At 39.6% G+C, this 22,370-nt stretch overlaps 2 protein-coding genes across 6 annotated transcripts; one reads left to right on the forward strand and one right to left on the reverse strand.

The window, feature by feature from the left end:
- Window positions 1–109: 109 nt before the first annotated feature.
- On the reverse strand, window positions 110–10,634 carry UQCRC2 (ubiquinol-cytochrome c reductase core protein 2). 2 transcript variants are annotated; one of them, XM_084536620.1, is made up of 14 exons: window positions 10,438–10,634; window positions 8,955–9,047; window positions 8,697–8,846; window positions 7,740–7,804; window positions 6,700–6,756; window positions 6,204–6,328; window positions 5,587–5,684; window positions 5,106–5,163; window positions 4,848–4,943; window positions 3,783–3,982; window positions 3,435–3,515; window positions 2,804–2,880; window positions 1,174–1,327; window positions 110–351 (listed from the first exon to the last, which is right to left on the reverse strand). In XM_084536620.1, exons 1-14 carry the CDS (start codon window positions 10,471–10,473, stop codon window positions 268–270), a joined length of 1,374 nt encoding a protein of 457 aa, XP_084392746.1. In that variant the 5' UTR covers window positions 10,474–10,634; the 3' UTR covers window positions 110–267. The 2 variants fall into 2 exon arrangements, with proteins under 2 accessions (XP_084392746.1, XP_084392747.1); XM_084536621.1 differs by having other exon boundaries at window positions 110–391; window positions 1,134–1,327.
- Window positions 10,625–21,948, forward strand: CRYM (crystallin mu). Of its 4 annotated transcripts, none has more exons than XM_084536625.1 (9): window positions 10,625–10,910; window positions 11,535–11,685; window positions 12,746–12,808; window positions 15,124–15,225; window positions 15,757–15,940; window positions 16,830–16,871; window positions 18,087–18,208; window positions 18,900–18,984; window positions 19,650–21,948. In XM_084536625.1, the coding sequence occupies exons 2-9, from the start codon at window positions 11,548–11,550 to the stop codon at window positions 19,712–19,714; spliced, it is 801 nt and encodes a 266-aa protein (XP_084392751.1). In that variant the 5' UTR covers window positions 10,625–10,910; window positions 11,535–11,547; the 3' UTR covers window positions 19,715–21,948. The 4 variants fall into 4 exon arrangements, with proteins under 4 accessions (XP_084392751.1, XP_084392752.1, XP_084392749.1 ...); XM_084536623.1 differs by lacking the exon at window positions 10,625–10,910 and adding an exon at window positions 11,015–11,291; XM_084536626.1 differs by lacking the exon at window positions 16,830–16,871.
- Window positions 21,949–22,370: the final 422 nt, after the last annotated feature.

The following is a 22,370-nucleotide window of genomic DNA, read 5'->3' on the forward strand; positions in this document are numbered from 1 at the left end:
ATCAACTAAAAGTTACCTTATTTTCTCACAGCAGTTTTAGCTTAAACATACAGGGCCAGACTTGCCAGCATTTTAGATACCACTTTCAGTGAAAAAAATCAACACAATGTATGAACTCAGCACTTTATTTGATGAGTGCAAGCCCACAATTACACCAGGTTAATTTCCTGAAAGAACTGAATTCATAAATAACAATGTAGTAATTTATTTAGAACACAGGTGATTTATAGTTCAGGTCCATCATGAAACTGTATCCCAGCTTTGTTTTTACAACTCATCAAGAAAAGGAGTATTTCCCAAATCACCATTAGCTGCCATGGATTTCTTCCCACTGACAAACTTCTTCGCAGCCTGAAAACACATCAGAAAAATTGATGTAAGGATATATTCACTACAACAGAGTTTCCTGCCACTCATAGCCTCAACCTCAAGTCATTAAAAGAAATAAGTGACTCCATGACCTACTATAGTAGGTCATTGAGTCTACAGTTTTCATTTGGCTGTCTAAGCTTACTTGCTCCTAATTCAGCTCCTCATTACTTTAAAGGGGAATGACAGAATGACAGCTAGCTATAAAAGGCATAAAGTCTTTGGAAGTGGATATTCCCAGAATTCTACTTACACCACCACAAGATACAGTGGTTCTGTCCTTATTGCTAAAGCTATTGCTAGTTACTACTGCAACACAAATAAGTGATGACTAGAAAAATAAGTTTTGTCTTAAAACATCTCTCTGATGGATTTTTGGATGGAATTTGCTTCAAGTATAAACTACATTGCTATTCTGAATTACCTTGCTGCTATATCAGCTTATCACTGAAAGCCTAGTTGTTTTATTAAGCGCACCAAGTATTCTAAGCTCAGGAATCCTAGAAGTCTTGACACAGAGCTGCCCATACTGAAACTCATAGCACATTTTCCTTTAATACTGGTTGGCAGTTTGATCCTCTCAGCTACACTGGCTTTATATAAATAAATATATAGTCTTTTAAATTGAATTAAAGGGCCTTCTGTTAATAAAGGCCTCAAAAGATAGACAACTGGTATATGTAAGCTAATTGCTTAAAAGAAAAGACGTGTGTGTTTTATAAACAAACACAAATGAACACCACTTTTGTATTAAAATCTTACACAGTGATTAAGAAACACCTGTAAATGCTGACACATACTTACATTCACAACATCAGCAGTGGATACTGAGTCAATTTTTTGAGCAACAACAGATGGTGATGTGTGTGTGCCAGAAACCAATGACTCGGAGCCAATTTCATTCAGCAAACCTTCTGCAGATTCCACTGACATCAAATAGGCAGCTTTCAGCTGATTTCTGCCAAACAAAGCATTAAGCAAGTGAGCACATGGGTTCTGTTATTACCACCCCTTGCAAGTGCAATGAGTTTTTAGCATTTTAACTTTTCAAGACTTTGATAGATTTTCCTAACCATAGAAACCTTTCATGCTTGAAAAAGGCACCACAAATAGTCAAAGCATGAAATCAACAGGGTAATGGAATACCACCTGCCTTGGAATGATCAGCCACCCCACGCAATCAGGAGATCTCTAGCTCAAAATTTGTTTCTGTTTGAAGTAACTAATACAAGTACTTCACAAATTAGACAAAACCTATTAAGTTAAAAAATCAGGTTTGAAATTGATGCCTACATCTTATCAAGAACTGATGTGTGTAGAGCAATTTTATGGTAAAGCAGCAGTGATTGTAAATGTTCCTTGTAGAATAGTTCAATTTTCTGGGAAAAGACATCAGATTCATACTGTGATTTTTTTTCCTGGTATAGATAGTCTTACTGCTACTCAAGAAAATCTTAATTAAAAAAGGGTTAGTGGCAGAAAATAGTTTATTTCAATAGAATAGGACTAGGTACCTTGCTATTTTTGACTGAATTGCGATATTCTACAAACATCACTGACCTTGAGAATTTTTTGTCACTCATGTAAAACAAATGTAAAACAGAATGTGTACCATTTAGCTACAAGTGACTATGGCACAACTAGTCATGTCTAGCTTATGTATGCTGTAATCAAGATTTACATGGAGTCCTATAAGCATTTCACATACACAGCAGACAGCATTTTTGTTTTTCTACTTGAGTGAATCTGTACCATATTGTATTGTACAATTACAGCTTTAGAGGCTCAGTGCAGTTTAAACTCTGAGTAGCATTAAACACCATCTCACTAAATGTGTATAGCCCTCTATAAATCATGAACTCCAAAACTCTGCTATTATTACACCTCTGACAGCAATTTTCGCCTTCTCAAAGGTTCCTAAGGGAAAAATATATTTAGAGCACCTGGATGTAATATCACTAATTCAGTGCTTTACATTTGTAAATCCTCATTACTGCTATTCTTAGAAGATTCAGAAGGGCGTAGTTGCTTAATATGACTGTTTCAGGAATTACTGCAGTGTGACTGTACAGGGAATTACCTAAATAATGTATTTTAGAATTCTAATTTAAGTGCCTTAGTACAAGGGAGTATGATTAAAACAACATCATCTGTTGATGCTTGCAAATTCCTTACACTGAAACAGTTAGTTGAAAATATTAACATTTATTGAACAAGTTTTTATGAGGACATACCGCTAACAGAGAATCAGTGTAGCTTCAGGGGAAATAAAGTCTATTGATAGTGCTTCAATTTTAACACAGAAAAGGAAGCATTTCACAATAGAAATAGTTACAGCACTATACAAGCCCTGCTGTACAGAATAGCCCAAGTGCTTGACAAGTGGCTGCACGTTAAGGAACCTCTCTATCACATTAGATGGTCCTTTACTCACTTTGCCTTTGTGACATCTTCATCTGTGACACCGCCTTGAGCAATTGCCTTCATCTGGTTCAAAGCAGCTTTAATGACCTGAGAAAAATTAAATCACATAAGATTTCTTCCAGCATTTAATTTAAACATGTTATTCCTATTATCTGATATTTAGAAAGACTTCAGGGGAACGCAGCTGATAGTAGTAGGATTGTTAGGTCAGCCTCAATATTGAACAGCTTTAGAACAAAACTAAAAACACCCATAAATGCCAAAACATGATTAAAAAAGAGCTGTCTGGATCTGAATTGCAACACCATGTTAATTTGTATGGCCTCACTATTTTTCAGAGTATTTAGTTCTGTCAGCTTAATGAGCTGGCATGCTCATCACAATCTACTTAGGTTTAAAAATTTCAAGTTCTACAATCAACAATCCATGGTACTTTACTAGCTCTAGTTCATATTACATATTTGTACTTTTGAGAAAGTAAGTCTCATTGCCAGCCTACAGAAATGTTGTAACCGAACACGCAGCACTGTCATACAAGAAGGCAGATCAATTGTATTTAAGAAAAATTAGTCTCTGCCTCAAGCCAAAGCACTATTTTGTCAGTTAGGTTGTTAATACTTAAATTCTTATCGGCAACTCACCTGCCCAGCATCTTGAGCCTGGGATATGGTATAAAACCCGAATAGACCAGAATCAGAGTAATTAACATTAAATGCGGAAGCCTGAAAAACAAACATCATCATCTATTGTTTCAAGTAGCAGAACAACTTGGTATTGAGCATAGGGAAATTACTATAAGGATCCAAAATACTGGAATTCAGGAAGCTAGACTCCACCTGTGCAAAGGAAAGATCACATTGGAATGCCTCCTCGGAAATATTTTACCTTATGCAAGAATTAACTAATGAAGACTCTAGCTGGAAAGAGTAACCTCTCAAAAGATAGCATGCATTTTGCTTAAAACATGTGTAGTGACTTTCTGAACTTACATCAAATGGCTGAGTAGTTGCTTTAGCAACACTCTGGTACAGTTTGCTGGTAACATTGCTTCCCCTCTTGATAAGGGGTCCAGCACCCAAAACATGCTGAAGGACACTGAATGCATTTGCTTCCTCACTTCCAACAGCAGCTCCTTCTATTACAACAGCAGCATGGACAAGGCTATCACCATTCTGTTCTCTGATTTCTCCTAAAAATACAGTAACAGAATAAAAAATTATGCAGCATTCAGTTAAAAACTGCTACACATTCAGAGGTAGGGAAAGGAAACACTTCTGCCCGGGGTTATTTTTGTGATGGAGAAGTCAGGTTGTGAAGTTATTGCATACATAGTCAGGAAAGACAGAAAGAAGCTGTTAGTAAGCTGTAGGTCATCATGTAGCTTCCTAATCATTAAACCCCCTTACAACCCTAAGACGCTGCTCTTAACACTTATTAAAACAAATACATTCCTTTGAAAAAAGCATTTAATGAGATCCCCTGCGTTCAAAAAAAAAAAAATAAATGTCTTGCAAGCATAAAACCAAGTACATTACTACACCTAATTTGAGCCTGATCCTAAAAGTATAAGATGATAAAACTGAGTCTCCAGATAACAAATATATAAAAGTACTGTACCCTCTGTTCATAATTCTGACAAAGCCTTGCTTTGTCTTTTATGAAACACTTAACACAGTCTAACATATCTTCCCTAACAGACAGTCTCCAACTGATTCTAGACATTCTTAAACTACTCTCTACCTTTCCCAATTTTTAAGGGAATCTTCCCAGATATGCCAAGAAAAAATATATGCCAGCCTGTTTTTCCACTTCACAGAACAAATGATCATGCAGGTAAAGCTTTATTGAAGACACAGGTTCTGTTTTATCCCAGGACCTTCCATGGTGGGGAGAAGGAAAATCCTGTTTATCTAGGTGGGAGATACCACTCAATTTTTATTTCCCATGCAGAACGCTTAGCACATCTACATAGTTTTCATCTGTAACTTTAAATAATACTACATTTATAGTAATCCCCCCAAATCATTCAGAACAGGTACAGAAGACTTACTTACCCCCTCGGTAGACAGCCTTTACACTAGAAGTACCAGCTCCACTTCGGATATTTAGAAACTGCTCTGCAACTTGCTTTAAGGTAGAATGCTTTACACCTGCAATGCAATAGTTTATTCCAAGTAATGTCACTGTTATGTAACTGCTATAGTTTTTCAGTAACATAAGTGTTATCATAACAATCTTCTTCTCCAGAGAACTCAGATTTCTATAGTAGTTTTCCCTTATGAATTGCAGTGTCCGTTAAAGAACATACATACCTATTCCTACAAGAGCCATTCTCGCACTTGTGAAATTGTTCTGCACAAAATGGTGAAGCTGCAACAGTAAAGTCACATTTTAAGGTATTTGGCATAAAGAACAAAAATGAAAAGCAAGTTCCTGACATTCACTGTTCAGACCTTATACTTCCTAAAGCAACCAACTCCAATGTTTCCAAGAACTGTCTGTAGAACAGCATTTTACATGCTTTCCAGTGACAGCCATAAAACCCTTTTATACAAGACACATTTCATTGACAGCCTTACTATCAACAGAAAGCCGCTGATGTTAACAACCCTTTTAAATGTGAATATGAGTTCTAAACTCAATACTAAAAGCATCAAGGCTACAAATTAGTTTAGCACCAGACTAATAAGATAATAAATACTTACTATATATTTGCTAAATTAATTTTCTCTGTCAAGTATCAACTATTCTTATTAAGGAAACTAAGATAGACTTATAACACAAGAATCCTACCTGCTCAGATGTAATTTTTCCAATTCTGTAATCTGGACAATACAAGGGGTTTGCCAGAGCAGTCTTGTAAGCTGCAGCATGCAAGTTTTCCAGCACTCCTAAGAGGAACAAAGTTTATGACTAACATAATAGCTACTTTTAATGAACATTATGAATGAATCTAAATGTTACACCAGTGACTGAGCTATGGTCCACTTCCACACTAAGGCATTCATCCACAAGATCTGCAATAGCAGGACTGTAATAAGCTAAAACTCAGTATTGGACAAGTCCTTAAGCAACAGTCTGCAGACTTCTACCTTTTAAAAACACTAAACACTTGTAAATGCTCAATGCTTTTTGAGCCTCATCAGCAAGCTGCAGATACAGTTGTTTTTTGTTTGTTCATTTTTCTTTTGGGATGGAGAGTGGTAAAAAACAGTAACATTGTTATATATGAGCTGGAAAAAAAAAAACATGGATTTGCTAAGAAATTCCATAGCAACAGAAAGACAATACCTATCAACAGGGAAAGGGTGAAAAATGGAATAACCAGGTGACTAAGCAAAGTTTTCCAAAGTTTGTCATTTTGAAGATACTCCCATGAAGCCAATACATTGATCAGAAAATACACCTACCAACTTGAGGATTCTGAAATGCAATTGCTTTGTCAACTTTTAATTGTGGCTGAAGATCAGATACTTCCCATCGCCTGAACTCTGGAGCTGTGGTGACATTTAGAAGGTACTCCATTACTGTATCACTAGAGAAAAAAGTTACAAACGGATTAAACACAACAAAAGTAACATGTATTTCTTTCCTAGTTGAAAGCAACTCAAACCACCCAATAAGAAGCACATTAACAGAGTATGTCACTAAAGCCAGAGTAGTTATTAGCACAGCTGTATGACAAATGAGAGTTCTAATTCAGTTCTGCCGCATTCATATGCTTGTAAGAGAAAAACAGAAGCTAAATATTAATGCAGTACAGAAGCTAAATATTAATGCAGTAATTTACTGATTTATTACCACGACATTAAAACTAGAGTAACACCTACCCTTTAAAATGGTAAGTCTCTGCTTTACTACAGAGCAATTACAATTATTTGGTTTACAGTTTATCTGGATACCTACACATAGTCACGCAGGCATTCAACAGAGTAAGTCATTTTCTCTCTCGTTGAGTACACGCTAAACAAGAAAAAATACAAAAGCCATTTTAGCAGAGAGCATACGAAGACATTGACTTTTACACATATTCCCCTATAGTCTGAAGCTTTCAGCAAGGTATTGACTAGAATACAAGTTCAGGTTAACTCTGTTCCAGATGAATGTTTAAAGGAATGGTAATAGGAGCATTTTGATACACACAGTCCTATAGGAGAAATAGATATACCTAAAACCCATGTCTTAGGTATTCAGGTAATAGCAAGTATATTCAGGTTATAACAAGTACCTTGTGACTATCCAAATATAGGATACCATCATAATTCAAGGTAAAAAAAAAAAAAAAAAAAGCCAAAACATGAAAAGCCAAACATGAAAAACATGTATAAATAGCAAGCAAGGTAATTTAGAAATAATTCTCTTTGGGCAGAGAACAGTCTGTCTTTTTCATTTGCCTCAACATATTTTTTTGCTTAACAAAAAGGGTAAAGTTTAGATTTATCTAAATCTGTCTTTAACCAAATTCTACATAAAATAATCTTACTGGTTAATTTCCAAGAAACAATGCAAGAAAGCAGGTACAGCTAGATCCCTCTTTTCTCTCTTAGGTTTTGTTTTCTACGCTTTAAACTCTCAAGTCCCAAAATCCAGCAACTGCTTGAATTGTTCCCAAAACTGCAGTATGTTATCTATTCACAAAAGAAGGGAAAAAATAATAAAAATATCAGCAGACCTCAGCAAGTTTAATCTTGAAGACTTAAACTGCAGAAAGCACATTAAGCTTTCTGTACAAATCATAAAACTATTATTTAAAATGCAAATCATGTGTGCACTCTTGAACCTTAGTGAAAGGAGAAGTACAAAAGTCATTCCTTGTCAATGTGCACCATTCCCACGCTGAGCTTATCCACCTACATATTTTAATGCTTATTGTTTTAAGTTTCCCTTTGTCATGTAGCTTGTTTTTATCTTACCAAAATAGATTAGGTTTATGTGCGGTTACAAACCTTAGGCTACCCCCAACAGCTTCAATGCCACGAGTTATCCTGAAGCAAGATGCTCCTTTAGTAGTCTATTAAAAAAGAAATAGGAAAAAAAATTAATAAAATTATAGCTATTTTAAGAACAAATTTGCCAGAGGTGGTTCAGCACTCAGGCAGATTTGAAACAGTATCTGTTTATTCATTTATACAGAAAACATTATATATGTAAGAAAAGTTAAGCCAACTTACTGCATCCTTGCTATCATTTCTATCATCTGCTCTGATTTTCTAATGTAATTGCTCACATAGTTGCTCCCCAGTCCCATTCCATGAGAATAATCCAAATTTCATCAAACATTTAATAGGATTTTTAACTTAAATAACCTTAACTCAACCAGGACAACAGATGCCTACACATACTGTTAGGCTACAAGCTGTCTGGGGAAAGTGACTTCTGGCATTGGTTAGGAAGGAGGTAATAGGCAGCTAGGACATTATTTTTTTCTGCCTGAAACTGAAGTAGATTGAGAATACATTTCACAGCAGTCACTAGTGCTGAGTAACTCTGTCACAATCTGGCTGGTGTGCAAGCATCCGCAGCTACAGCCAGATAACAACTGAGAAAAGCATAGAACAACTATTTGGAAACATTCTACACATACAGGCGAGTTTCTATCAGACATCTGAATTATCTTTTATTGCAGCTTAAGTTACATGCGAAGTTTATTATAGTTGAATTGTGTATATAATTTAAGACACTATGAAAAAGTACAGAGCCAAATAAATAACATTGTCATCCAGGAAGTAATGGCATTTTTCTTGCATTTAAGCCCAGTAACCAACTATCAACGTACATTGTTTTCTGCGCTGTATGATAACGTATGCTACATGTTACCATATCACCTCTTTTTGAAGTCATACATGTAAGCTTCCCACCATTTAATCTATCGCCAAAAACAGTAACAGAGAATAAAAATTTACCAAAGTAGATGCAAGCCGAAGTAAGTGAGCAGTTCCCAAGTTACCAGTGGTTTCATATCTGCTGCCCGCTTTAATGAACACACCAATTCTTGAAGCTGGAGAAAAGTTTTCCAGAGATGCAATAACTAAGCCATTTGGTAATTTTGTGATCTGCATTAAAATAAAATTTGGTTTACTGATCCATTAGAAATACTGTCACAGGTCTTCTCTGACTGACTTATAAATAAAAAGATAAAAAATACCAGTATTCATACTGACCTCCAGATCCTCAGATTCTGGAGATAATTTCACTCGTTCAGCAGTTGCTGATGATGCAACTTTAGGAGCTACTTTAAGTGAGTACAGTCTCTTCTAGAGGACAAAGCATAAAAGAAAGGATTTTCTGAATTAGCTCATCACGTTACATTGCATACTGAAGAAGCAAATTAATTTAAAGTTGAAATGCAACAAACAACTTCAAGTCCCACAATAAAAACAGTTATTTCCTGTTAAGTCCTCCAGTCATTTTTACATCACTGTTGAAATCTGTACAATGATTTATAAAAGGTTTTTGGAAGTTCAATGAGTAGTACTTAGGAAAGCTTATTTTTCTTTTTGTTGTCCCATAGCATGAATCTCTGTTGACATTATATAGTCTGTAAAACTACTGCATAGGAATTAACTGAACAAATAGCTAAGTAAACCCCATGAACACAAGATAACTTCATAGGTAACTTTATGTGGTACAGGCAGTTCAACTCAGAGTCAAAATATCAACCTATCTACACTGATTACTGAGCACAAATAGGACACAGAAGCAAGTCCCCAAACTGCAGAGCAATAATTAGAAGTAGGCCTTCAAATTGAACCACTTTCCCTTTCAGTAGGTGGCAACTGAAGTGACATTAATGTTGATTTCAAATCTTAAATGCTATTCCCTTCCACGTTTTTTTCCTCTGTGAAGTAAGCGTATTTATTGCTCTTCTCAAATCAAAAACCCTCACCCCCTTACATCTCAAAGTAAAAAACTGAGTGACAGGCACACCACTGCAGTCAGCAGTAGGGACAGCAATGCTGGTACTGCCCTTACTTCACCACAGGCACCATTTAACATATTGCGAGTCCAGAAAAAACTCCTTTCTCCCCTCACCACAAATTCGTTAAGATATCTAATCTTAACCTCTAAGCCTTCTTATTTATTAACTAGTAGTGTATGCCTACAACTGACTTCGAAGCATTCTGACACAGAATCCCCTGAGGGCATTTCCAGCAGGCAGCTCCCCCAGGACGTGCCCCGGCCTCACCGGGACGTTTTCCAGCACCACCCTGCCGCCAGGCCCCGCTCGCCAAGGGCATCACCTTGGCAAAAGCGCCCCTGGCGAGCCGCACCGCCGGGAGGCCGCTCACCCCCCTCCCCGCCGAACCGAGCCCCGGGGGAGCCCCGGGAGAAGCCCCCGGCCCAGCAGGAGCTGCCCTGAGGCCCTCCCGGGCCGTGCCCGCGGACTGCCTGACCTTGAGCCGCCCCCTCCCGCTCCCGCTCCGCCACTCGCCCTCTGCCGGCCCCGTCCTCCTGCCCCTGCCCCTCACTCGCAGCCCCACAGCTCTGCCCGCTCCGCCCGCCCAGAGCCCACCGACGCGGCCCGGACAGGCTCACCGCCCTGAGGCCGGCTTTCACCAGCCACCAGGACCCTGACAACCGCCCTGGCATCCTCCTCCTCCGCCTGCCCGCCGCCACACGCCGCACCCCTCAGCCCGCGCTCACCGACAGAGCCGGCGCGACCCCCGCGAAGCCCCTCATCCTGCCGCGCCCGCTGAGGAGAACAAGATGGCTGCCCAGGGGAAGACTCTGCCTTCCCGGCACGCCCTGCGCCGCCGCGACTTTCTAGCGAGCCGAGAGCGACAACTCTACTGCTCGCGGGTAAAAGTCCTCCTCAGGCGGGGGCGGCTGCGCGCATGCGCGGGGCGCGTCTGCCCGGCCTGTGCGGGCCGTATCTGCCCGGCCTGCGCGGGGCGCTGTGGGGCGCGCCGCCATCTTGGGGCTGGGGGTCTCTGGGCGCGCCGCCATTTTGTGGCTGTGGGGGCCCGAAGCGAGCCATGGCGCGGCTCTTCGGTGGCGCTCGCAGCCGCCCCGTCTCTTGGCAGTGTCCGAGGGGGACCAGCGGCCGTTCTCGGGGTTCTGGAGCTCGCTTAAGCCCCAGCGGGGCCGTTTCACCGCCCGCTGTTTCTATGTGTGGGGTGCGAAGCGCCTCTGCAGCGGGCGAGGACTACGGGACGCGCGACCGGGCGCGGGGGGCTGAGGGAGGGGGAGGCCGGGCCCGCGGGGCGGTGCTGCTGAGGGGCGGGGAGCGGTGGCAGCCGCCGGGTACTTAGGGGCGGTCGTGGGGTCAGAGCCCGGTGCTTCAGCCCCGTGTCTCTGCCTGGTGCTTCGGCCCCACCGCTCGCCATGGGCTCGGCTCCGCCCGTCTTCATCGGCAGCGACGAGGTGGAGAAGCACCTGCACCGCGCCAGCCTCCTGCTGCCGGCGCTGGAGGCCGCCCTGGGCAACTTCTCGGCCGGAGCAGCCGGGGGCGTCGTGCAGCCGGTGCGCGCCGTGGTGCCGGTGCGGCCTCACGGCGGGTGAGGAGAGAGGGGCGGCTTCCCCGGGCTGCCAGGGGAGCGGGCCGGGCAGGGGGTGATGCTTCCCGTGGCCGCTGTCAGAGGGAGGAGGTCGGATCCACCGCGGGGAAGGAGAGGGATGGGTGAAATCAAAGTGTCGGGGAAAGGTGGTGGTACCCAGTTGTTGATTAACTTCCCCGTAAGCGCTTGATGTTAACCGTTTCGGTGACTCTGATGCTGAAATTAAGTAATCCTCTTTGAAAGGTACCTGGGAGTTATGCCTGCTTACAGCGCTGCAGACGATGCTCTGACAACCAAGCTGGTGACTTTTTATGAGCACAAGAAAGATTCTTCTGTTCCCTCTCACCAAGCGACTGTCCTCTTGTTTGACCCAACCAACGGCTCTTTAAAAGCTGTGAGTTGAGTGCAACACTTCTGCATCCTCCTCTGTGAATGTTCTGCCAGCTTTCCCTTTTAATTTGTAGACATTGAACTGCACTGGTGTAAACTGGTGTAAGTTTATCATTATTAAAATGTGTTTGTGCTTGTGCCTAATTGGAATTTGGCTGGAGGTCTTACATCTTTCATGCGTGTTAAACAGTACTCTGTGTCCTTTTGTCAGCTGTTTACTGTAATTTGTGATTTGAAGGGAGTCTGTTGGCTCTCAGGGTGACTAGAAGAGAGAGATGATCTGGAAATGTTTACCTTGAATTTTGAAGGAAAAAGGCTTGCTTATTGAAGAATCTTGCACCATCTTAAGCCTAAATCTAAAGAGAAATGCAATTGGTATCAAAGGGAATAGTATTCATGGTCTTTTTTTTTTTTTTAATTAATAATTAAAATGGCCAACATTCTTAAAAATTACACTGTTGTAATGGTGATTATTAAAGGACAAAAACTGGTCATGAAAAGTATAATAGCTTTTCATTCTACACTGTATTGAAAAAACAACCTTTGTCTTAAAGGCCCAAAAATCATTTATACATAGCAGTTAATACACTTTGAGACTGGAATGTCCTCCCATGCATGATACACGCACAAGGAGTTCCATGGTTCTCTGTCACCCTTCTATTACAGGATAAAGCAGTGCAGCTCAAGAATTACTGCCAGCTTGAGCTGGTCCCTGATTGTACCAGAGTGCAGAGTATTGCAGTTGTATCAGTCCCTATACTGGAAACCAAGGAAGTGAAGTGCACCTGCATGTGAGTTAGGAGTAGCTCAGATTTGACCATTTTTCACTCAATTTGTGCTGGTGGAAGGGCATGAAAGAACTGGAATAAGCAGACGATCTGCCCACTTTGTACATGGGCTTCATGTGCTTTGTGGTTGCTGTAGTACTAATTACTGACCTTTATATTTTTGTCTATGCCCTTAATATAACTTAATGCATATAATTCACAACTTGGTGAAAATATTGGGCCTTTATACATGTTTTCACTGTTTGTTTCAGTCTCATTTTGTGTTTTTTTTAAAAGGTTCTAGATGGCAGTGTTATTACAGCAAAACGAACCGCAGCAGTTTCTGCAATAGCTACCAAGGTATGTCTTCTATTTCCTAAATCAGAATGGACTCGGTTTGTGGTGTTATCACCACCATATATATATATATATATATATGTACACACACACATACACACATTTATTTATATATATCAAGTAACTAGAGAGAGTGACGTGTCTTTCACTGTGTGTCAATTTACTTCAAGTTAGAAATAATGTACGTACCTTCAGGGAAAACTTAAAGCACTATTTTCTCGTTTAATTGTGAGTTGTGTTTGGCTTTAAAATTTTGTATGTGATGGCACAAGGAATCTGTGCTGTGTTTTTGTGCTTCATTCTGCATTCTTCAGGGAGTTTGCTTTGGTTTCCTCTGATTTTTTGTTTCTCCTGTGCTTGTCTTAACATGCTTCTTATGGCATTGGGTGATAAAGCTGTGGTAACGTATTCAGTTTTGTTTAGATGTGTATTTTCTGCTATGAGGCCAGTACAGGTGAGTTTCATTGGACCTGGAGAAAGAAGAAAAAGGGGGGCAGTGTGGGTCCTCTTAAGACAGGTGATGTCTATAATAGTTGGTAGACTTGTCCAGAGGTATCTGTTGGTCAATTTCTCTGTCACTGTAAGATGTCCAGATGACTAGCCCTGACTACAACCATAAACTTCAGTGTCTGAAAGACAGGTGATGTAAATCTTAGTGTATGTTGCTTTACATTGTTTCAGTTGGAAATTGTTGCTGTCAAATTCTTTTTTAAAACAATATTTGGCTGTGCCCCTAGCACTGGGTAGAGAGCAAGTCACCTTCCATTGTATAGCAGTATTTTAGTGTTCACCTCAGAGAACGAGGCAGTAAGAAGAGGGCCAGAGCTGAAAGGTACTTTTGTTTTTCACCTGTCAGCTTTACATCAGACCGAAGGCTGACCTCACCACTTCGTTAGTGGCTGTCTTCATGCCAGCCTAAATCTATCCATGGCAATAGAACTAAACTGACATAAAATTGGAGTGAAGAACCTGTCCCCAAGAGCTTCCCAAGGGACAGAACAATTTACAATGGATTCCTCAAACATTAGGTTAGAGGACCTCATTCATTTCATCTATTCTCTACTTAGATGGTTCTAACAGTTTTTACACAGTCAGGGCTCTGCTGGCCTCAAAGGAGTTTGGCTGCTAAAGGGACTTCACGATCAGACCCTTCATTATTGTCTGCTGTTTTGGGAATTATTCAGGAGTGTTTGAGTTTAGCTCATAGTTGTCATCTTGTCCCCTTTATGGCATTCACTTTTTAAAGACCCAGTGCTTTTATGCAAGGAACCTTTGAAATAAGTGCTTCTGTGTCTTTGAAAGAAACATTAAAAAGAGTTCTTGCTACTGAAAAATGTGATCAATGAGATTTTTTTCAATTTTCTTACAGCAGAATAAGTGTTGAGAGCCTACACAGTTCAAAAGCTTTTTATACAGAAGTGAGTGGCCACAGCAAATGCATAAACAAGACACAAGGATAGCTTAGGGCTGGACTCCAGCAGCCCTCTCTTCTCCCTTGCCAAATAGTGGTGAATCACAGGCAAAAACTAAACCAGAAAACCAAAAACAGCCATAAGTCTGCATTTCAATCTTGTTTTTCACATTGCTGTTTTTGTAGTACATGGTGCATAGATACAGTTTTTAAGAAAATTCCTTTCTCAGACTTGTAAATCAGGAGTTTCACCATCTGTTGTGTCTAGATCTAGAGATCGTTGTGTTTTGGGATACAGAATAAATACATGTAGCAGTACAGGGTATCTGGGGAAATATTTTATGTATGAGGAAAAACGTTGAAAGGGCCCACTGCTTTCACAACTTCAAATGTGGACATGGGCAGTGTAGGAGAAAAGACAAAAAACAAGGGGTGAGAGGAACCTGAAAGTAATGCTTGTTTTCAGCCAGTACAGAACATCAACACTACAGTTTTACACTTGATTAATCCCAAAGATGTGATACGTTATACTAATAGTAGTGTGTGCTAAGGCCCCAGAATCTACGTTGGTTCACGCTGTTGGATGTTAAGTCTGAATTTCGGACTTAACAAACCTGAACAATTAAAATCCAGAATCAAGCCAAAGGATACTTTGGTGCTATTGACGCTAGCTTTTGCATTACTGTATGTATCTGTGTGCATATAGAGATATATATACATACATAGTGGTTATTGAATATTGATTTCTATTACTAGGAATTTAATACTAGCTTTTGCATAAAATCATTTTTTGTTGTTTAAATGGATTAAGATTACTGCTTTCTTTTTGTAGTATATTGATACCTATTTCTTATCTGTTAATATATTGTCTTACCTATGCTTTTTTTGTATGTTTGATACCGCTCAGTTGTTAATGCCGGCTTTTGCAGAAGTGCTGTGTATTTTGGGAGCTGGTGTTCAAGCATATAGCCATTATGAAATCTTCATGGAGTTGTTTACATTTAAAGAGGTAATGGACACAACAGGGCACATTCTTTTTTGTCTGTGATATTTCAGGAGGATATTTTATAAATAAAACATGCTACAGACAAAGTTTCACTTCAGAGATTAACGGTGTTTTTGATCCTGTTTACGCAGAACACAATAATACTCTGAACACCTGTAAAATTTCTTGCTCAAATGTTGGTCCAAGTGTGTTGGAAACAAAGTCATGTTTCAGATGGTGTTTTTTTCCCTGAGAAAATCTTACTATGTATGCCATGTTTGGGTGAGCTTTCTGTGACTTTCCATTAAATGTATTTATTGGAAATCCTTGTGTTTTATAAATACGTTTTGACAAGGAGCTGTTACTCTGGCATTGCAAAAAAGCCAATTCAAATGTAGCTGCCCACCCATGGAATTTTCTCACTTATATGGTGGCAATGTTGAAGGGGAAAAAAAAAGTTTAGGATTGATGTGACTGAAAACTGAAACAAAGTCTATTCTGTTTCAACAAGGAGAAACTCTCCAGGCTGATCTGTTTTTTCTTTCTTCCTTGAAGGTCAGGATATGGAATCGCACAAAAGAGAATGCCGTGAAGTTTGCTAACTCAGTTAATGGTCCGGTGCAGGTCTGCTCTTCTGCTCAGGAGGCAGTTACAGGGGCTGATGTGATTATAACAGTCACCATGGCAACAACACCAATTTTATTTGGAGAGTGGGTAAAACCAGGTGCCCATATCAATGGTATGCTATGCTCTCATCATTTAAGGACATATTTATTATCATGTATGTTCACATACACCATTTTTGCTGCTGTGTTGTTATTTCATGTTCACTTGCTCTCCATTTAAATAGCCCATACAAAAATGTTATTTCCTAAGTGATTCCTGCTCAGTCTGTTGTTTTGCTGGTAGCACTCATCCTTCCTTCATCCACTTTCATAAGCTCCTCTATTTGTTCATTTTGGGGCTGATCACATTGATTTTTACTGGAGTTTAAAAAAAAATAATAAATGCAATAACCAAGTAAGAACCTCATAGTTTGACCTCTCATTATAGGGAGGTTTTTTTTTTTTTTTTTTTTCCTGTCTTTTTGTGATGTTATCACCTTATTGTTCAGAGTTTCTGGATGTGGTGAGATTTGTTTATTTTTTTAATTGTGCACCTGATTCAGATGACCTTGTGAACTTTCCAAATGGCACGGTAATGAGACAAAAGCGACTTGTCAAAGGGGACGATTTAAAGTAAGTTCCCACATTCTAGCAGCATCATACCAATTTTTCAAACTCGGTTTAGTCCTTTATCATTGAATGCTGTCTGTGTTATGTCACGGCATGGTAGTCAGAAGTACAACCAAAATCAATTAAGATCTACAGTCACTGAAGAGACACATACACAAAAAACCTTTTCCTTTCTTTGTCTTCTTTTTCTTTCTCCATTTAGGCATTCAGGCAACATGGAATCTGTTATTCCGTAACGGTCAGACACTTCTAGAAAACGTTTGACTACAGTAAAACTTTCATTAACCTATGAAAAGTTTGTAATGATCTTTCTGTACTTAAGACAAATCAAGCAGTTTAACTTCTTTAGTTTCTCTAGCTGTGTATAACCTGCTCTTTTTGTACTACTTACAGTGTTACAAGGAGATGATAGAAGCTGTAAGATTAAAAATCTTGGTTAGTAAAATTCAGCTGTCTACTTGTTCAGGTCTTTGCTGCAAACTACTTTGTTTCTGATCTGTTAAGGATAAATGAGGGATTGTTCAAATTTTATTTGTCTCTATAGACATGTAACATGAATGCAGTCTGGATCAAATTGAAGGACGATAAAATTCAGGTCATTTGGCAATGATCTGATGAAAAAGGAGGAGGGTGCAAAAGATAATGGACAAAGGGAGATGGTTTTCTTATGCCTCAGCTACCCAGAGTGTCTGGCCAAGGATAATCTTCTGGCAAATATAAAATGTTTTAGAGAAGCTTTGTTAGTTAACTTAGTTTTGGTGTGACACATAAACAGCCACCATCGTTTAAGTTGGCAGTCACGGAAACTGAGGCCACTGTCTGCAGAAGAGATGTAGTCTGTTTAACCTTAAGATTATCTTCCCTGAGTTGCTTTGTCAAATGATTGTGGTCTGTTCTGATGGTGCCTTCTGTAAGCAGAAAAGAATAATTATGTCACAGTTAAGTACTGGTGTCATGCTCAGTGCTGCTAACAAAGGCTTGTTTGTTTTGTACTTACACGTACAGTTTCACATCCATACAAGAAATATATGTGATGAGGAAGGGCTAAGAGTGCTATCTCCCCTTTGTCTTCTTAGCATTACTTGGTAGGAGCAGTTTGACCATTCTACCAAAGAGATGGAAACAGTGCCAGCGAAGAACCTCAGTTCTGTGAGATCTGCTTCACAGAGAGTTGCAGCTTAATGCTTCAGCAGGTTGAAGTGCAATGACTTACTGGTTCCAGTAGTCCAGGGTTTGCTTACGAGGATTACAAGACCTTTGTCAGCAGCAGCATCTATCTGACTAGAGGTCAAGGTTGCTGTACATTTTAATAACGGTAATGCTTTTGGAGGGTTGGATGCAATGTAATCTTTAACTGACACTAATGGAAATTTAAGGAGTCAGCACGTTACAGAAACGGGCCATATACACCTCGGCATTACAGCTGAGGCCAGGTTGAGAGAAATCCCAGCCTTTACCAGTTGTTCAGGTGCATCTTTATTTGTTTGTTTGTTTTTTAAACCAATGAGCATGTCATCAGTGACAATGTGAGACTGTATATTATATTTCCACAGTAATGTCCATTGTTAGTTCACACATGTCTTTTGGACAAAACATGTTTTGAATTCACTTTAAACGTTCTTCCCAAGTTCATTACTTTTATTGTCTCAGCTGTTGGAGCAAGCAGACCAGACTGGCGAGAACTGGATGATGAACTGATGAAGAATTCTGTTCTGTTTGTGGATTCCAGAGAGGCTGCTCTTACTGAATCAGGAGATGTTATATTATCAAAGGTGAGGCTTTTTTAAATGAGGGACTTTCTCTGACAGAACCATGTGCATTCATTATTAACCATTACATGGCACCATATGGCGTTAGCATATTTTCAGCATTGGTCTTTGTGTACAAAGTATTGTTTTGAAAGCTGGACATTTCCTGCACCATTTGGTGGTAGTTGCATATTTTTCAAATCTTGTTAAAACCTGTAACTTTCGCATAAGATTTCAGTGTGACTGACACAAATCTGGCCCCTAGAGACTGGATGACAGAAGCCAAGCAGGCAGTTACTGATTTGCAGAAATTTGATGGGAAGAGACTATTTTAGGTTTATTGGAGTTTTCTTCTTCTCTTTTAATATTTGTACAGAACAAATATGGTTTCCACTTCTGAGGGTCAGATCAAGTAAGGTATGTGAAGCCCCATCTCTTTTGTTGGATAGGTAACAAGCTATCCACTCTGAAAAGCTTATTTACTGAGGAAACTGACAAATGGTCTTTCTCTGAAAAGCATTCCACTTTCCTGAGATTTCTTTCCAGTTTCTGTATTATTGATATGAATACTGGTCTGCTTTTCAACAGGAAGGAATCAGTTACGGGATAGCAGAACTGGAGGGGTTTCATTTGAAGTCACTCAGGAAAAAAAAAAAGTTTTAATGTACATATGAATATTACATTTCTGTATAAATATGTATTTTTTTTTTCACAGGCGGAGATTTTTGCTGAGCTGGGAGAGGTACTGAAAGGTACAAAACCAGCCCTGCCTGAGAAAACAACGGTCTTTAAATCACTAGGTAAGCCCCTCCTGTGTGCAAGCCTGACGGAAGACAATGCCTTGTTATTTATTAGGTCCCCGATGCGTGGGAAAACTGCTGATCATCTTTAAAACTGCAGTGGCAACACGTTCTACAAAAGGAACTAGACTGTGATTTGCATTTTCTCTTTTTATTGATTTAGCAGGACTGATGTAATGAAAAGAGATAAGAAAGCAAGCAAACAATAGGAAAAGTACCTTTTCCATTTCACAGTTACTGAAAAATGAATGCAATGTTTATTAAGGCAGACCCAACGTGAATGTCCTGTTGTCATGCCTCTGAAGTCTGTCCAACCTACAGATAATGTGACAGTGCACTGTAGTGTTGTGGCTGCTGTTTGGGGAAAGGAACAGGAGTGGTGATGAGTTACCATGTTCTGAGCTGTATGATGTATCTGAAAGGGTCAACCTGTGATGTGAACACTGAATCAGAAAATGAGATTCCTGCTATTACATTAACTTCATATCAGACACACAATTACATGGTGGCAATAACTTTGAACATAACACTGCAGGTGTTTGGGTTGGGGAGTTAATCCTGTTCCTGTCCAATTAGATAACTTTGTAAGTCTTTCTCTTTCCTTCTGAAGCTGTATTATTTAATACAGATGAAGCACTGTTTGAAGATGACTAATTCTCTTTCAGGGATGGCGGTTGAAGATACAGTAGCAGCAAAATTTGTTTATGATTCCTGGTCAGCTGCTAACTAAAGAGGGAAGTCTACGATGCCAACAAGGCCATAAAATATGAAGAAAATAATTTGCACTTCGTTTCCTTGGATTTTTTGTTAACAAGAAGGGCAGCAATCCTGTCTGAATGCAGCCCTTCTACAACTTTCAAGAATGAAAAGTAAACTGTCACGTGTTTTCCAATGACAAGTGTTAGATACCTTCAGTATTATTAGTAAATATATCTCATGTAAATGCCAAGTGTTAGATATTTGCATTGACATTAACAGGTATTTATGTATTTTGGTATAATTCTGGAATCAGTGCATTTCCTCCTTAATTATTTCTGTAGCGGGAACCTGGGGGTAGATTTCATGCTTCTAGAGGGGTAATTCCTACAGGGTAGAAGACAGCAGTTCAGAGAACAGAGTTTGACGTTTAACTGTGATGGTACTTCAAATACCACTGTGGTTTTGTTATTGCATGGGCAGTTACCTAGTCTTCAGTCTCTCCTGGGGACACAGCCCACCTAGGCTCAAGCATGCATCTTCCCTTCCAGCTCAGGCTGGGGTCTAGAAGTCACCATCCTTACTTCCAGCCCCCGACAGCCCTCACTTCCTGCCCTCAGATACAATTGATTTCCATTTAAGAGCACGCTCCTGAGTGGGACTTCTTTATGAAGAATGATGGTTAAAATCTTCCAAATCTTCCCTATGGTTAGATTTGCTTCCGTAAAAGACCTGGCTCAGGAAGGCTCAAAGAGTGCAAAATTGGAGCTGCTGTTATGTACATCTTAACTGTGAGAAAACTGTATGCAGTACCTTTTTTAGTACATTCCTGTTTGGAGTTTTGCACTTTTCTTGTTGCAAGGAGTCATCCAAAATGTGAGCACTAAAAATGTTTTTTGACTTAACTTTTATCTGTATTCTCTTGGGAGATTTTCCTGTTAATCTATTGTGTTTGTAAGTTGTTTTCTAAGTTTCTTGAAGGTTGAAACAATGCTGAGTTCAGTGGGATAAACTTCAAGTATACAGGCAAATATTTTCATCTTGGCTGTACCATGCATCATTTGGTAATTGTTCTTTCATGCCAGTGGGTATTTGCTGGAGCAGGAATTTCAATGATCCTTTCTTGAAAGAGGAGCCCAGGGACGTTCTACAGAAGTTCCAGTTCTGTGCTGTTATGCAACTGCCTTATGAAAGATTGAGCATCTGAAAAATAGCCATTGCCCTGGAAACAAATTCCTGTCTCAAGCTAGAGTTATGCCTTGTGAAATTTTATTTCATCTTGCATATTATTTCATGTAGGCTATTCCTTCCTTCTGTGAAAGGATTAGATGACATAGAATAAATGGAGCAAGAGAAAGGCGGTTCAGAAGCAGTTAGTGTTACAGCCTCTGATGGTGCTCAAGTAAGTGTAGAAGATGTTAATGAGTACAGTGCAGATGTGGCATAAGTAATACTCCAAATTATAAGCTTGGTGTAAATTAGTTGGAAAAGCTAGTAAGTGGCAGAGTTTGTAATGTATACAACTTCAGGATGGAAGGATACCAGACCAGTAAGTGAATGGGGCTAAAGGATGTGCTCACGAGGATAAAAATGTAATTCCACTGATCTTGTTTATATCAGTGGAAACAAGAACAGATATTTCTCTACTATATTTTACACTTTTTAATTATAGCAAAGTTACCTGTGTATTTTTAGACATGTCTTTTTCTTTGTGTCATTCATGAAGCATTCAGAAATGTGTGTTGGCTGAGCCTGTTACTTCAGTGACGGAGAACTCCACTAGCATGAGGCAAATGTGACAGCCTTAGGTGTTCTATCTTCAGGAACTGTATGGACACTTGCACTTACTATTTGTAAGAATATTGTCAAAGTTCTGTGCCTGTATGGATACAAATTTTTAATTTGAGATGAGGTACCGTGTTTGGGAAGCAGACATACGGTTTATATTCACATGTACTCATCTACAGACTATGCACTTTAAAAAGTAGATGGAGCCAGTCCAAAGACCTGAGTCTGAAAACAGTGTTCCCAGCTTTCCTTGGCAATAGGAGGGTCTGGGAGCCTGGCTTCAGCATTTTACTTCTGAATTCTTGAAGAGGATTCAATTCAATTATAATGGAAGTTGCTTGTATGTTGTCTTAGATTTTTGGGGGTGGGGTAAGGGTAAAAAATAGTCTTAATTTCCATGTTTTCTTCTCTTACAGATTACTGTCTCAAGATTTGTGTAACTTGGATTTATGTTAAAAATAAATAGCTACTGCCGTTCGACTTTCGTTTTTTTATCCATTGTTTGTCTGTTCTGGGTAGTGTTTGTTGTGAAGATCAGGAGGAAAGTAAGCTGTTGCACTGACTGCTGTTACAGTAAATGTGATCACAATGTAAAGGGAAAAACAGACAGACTGCTCTGCTCTATTGTGATGCTCAGTTTTGCAGTCATTGTCCTGCATTGTACATTCCCTCCTCCGCACTGGACAGACATCAGGAGTAATAAATCCTTAAGGAAATAAATTCTTGTAGTTGGCAGAGCTGTGTTTGTGTGAGATCCCATGGTTTTACAATTTGGCTTTGGATTGGACCATAAGATCACACGTGATGCACGTCTCTCATTAAATGTGCTGTATTAATGTTACTAAGGAGTGAGATCTAGGATTCACCAATTTAAATGTTTCCAAATTATAGAAGAAACAGGG

Source organism: Aythya ferina (genome assembly GCF_964211825.1).
Source record: "Aythya ferina genome assembly, chromosome: 15".
Classification (NCBI taxonomy): domain Eukaryota; kingdom Metazoa; phylum Chordata; class Aves; order Anseriformes; family Anatidae; genus Aythya; species Aythya ferina.

Excerpts from the sequence above, each read along its gene's own strand:
- UQCRC2 (XM_084536620.1), bottom strand. The coding sequence starts at position 10,473 with ATGAGGGGCTTCGCGGGGGTCGCGCCGGCTCTGTCG. Across the intron at positions 8,847-8,954 it reads CAGAATCTGAGGATCTGGAG|ATCACAAAATTACCAAATGG; the intron begins GTCAGTATGAAT and ends ATTTTAATGCAG. Across the intron at positions 3,983-4,847 it reads AAAGGCTGTCTACCGAGGGG|GAGAAATCAGAGAACAGAAT; the intron begins GTAAGTAAGTCT and ends CTGTATTTTTAG.
- CRYM (XM_084536623.1), top strand. The coding sequence starts at position 11,119 with ATGGGCTCGGCTCCGCCCGTCTTCATCGGCAGCGACGAGGTGGAGAAG. Across the intron at positions 11,686-12,745 it reads CCAACGGCTCTTTAAAAGCT|GTTCTAGATGGCAGTGTTAT; the intron begins GTGAGTTGAGTG and ends TTTTTTTAAAAG. Across the intron at positions 15,941-16,829 it reads ACCAGGTGCCCATATCAATG|TGTTACAAGGAGATGATAGA; the intron begins GTATGCTATGCT and ends TACTACTTACAG.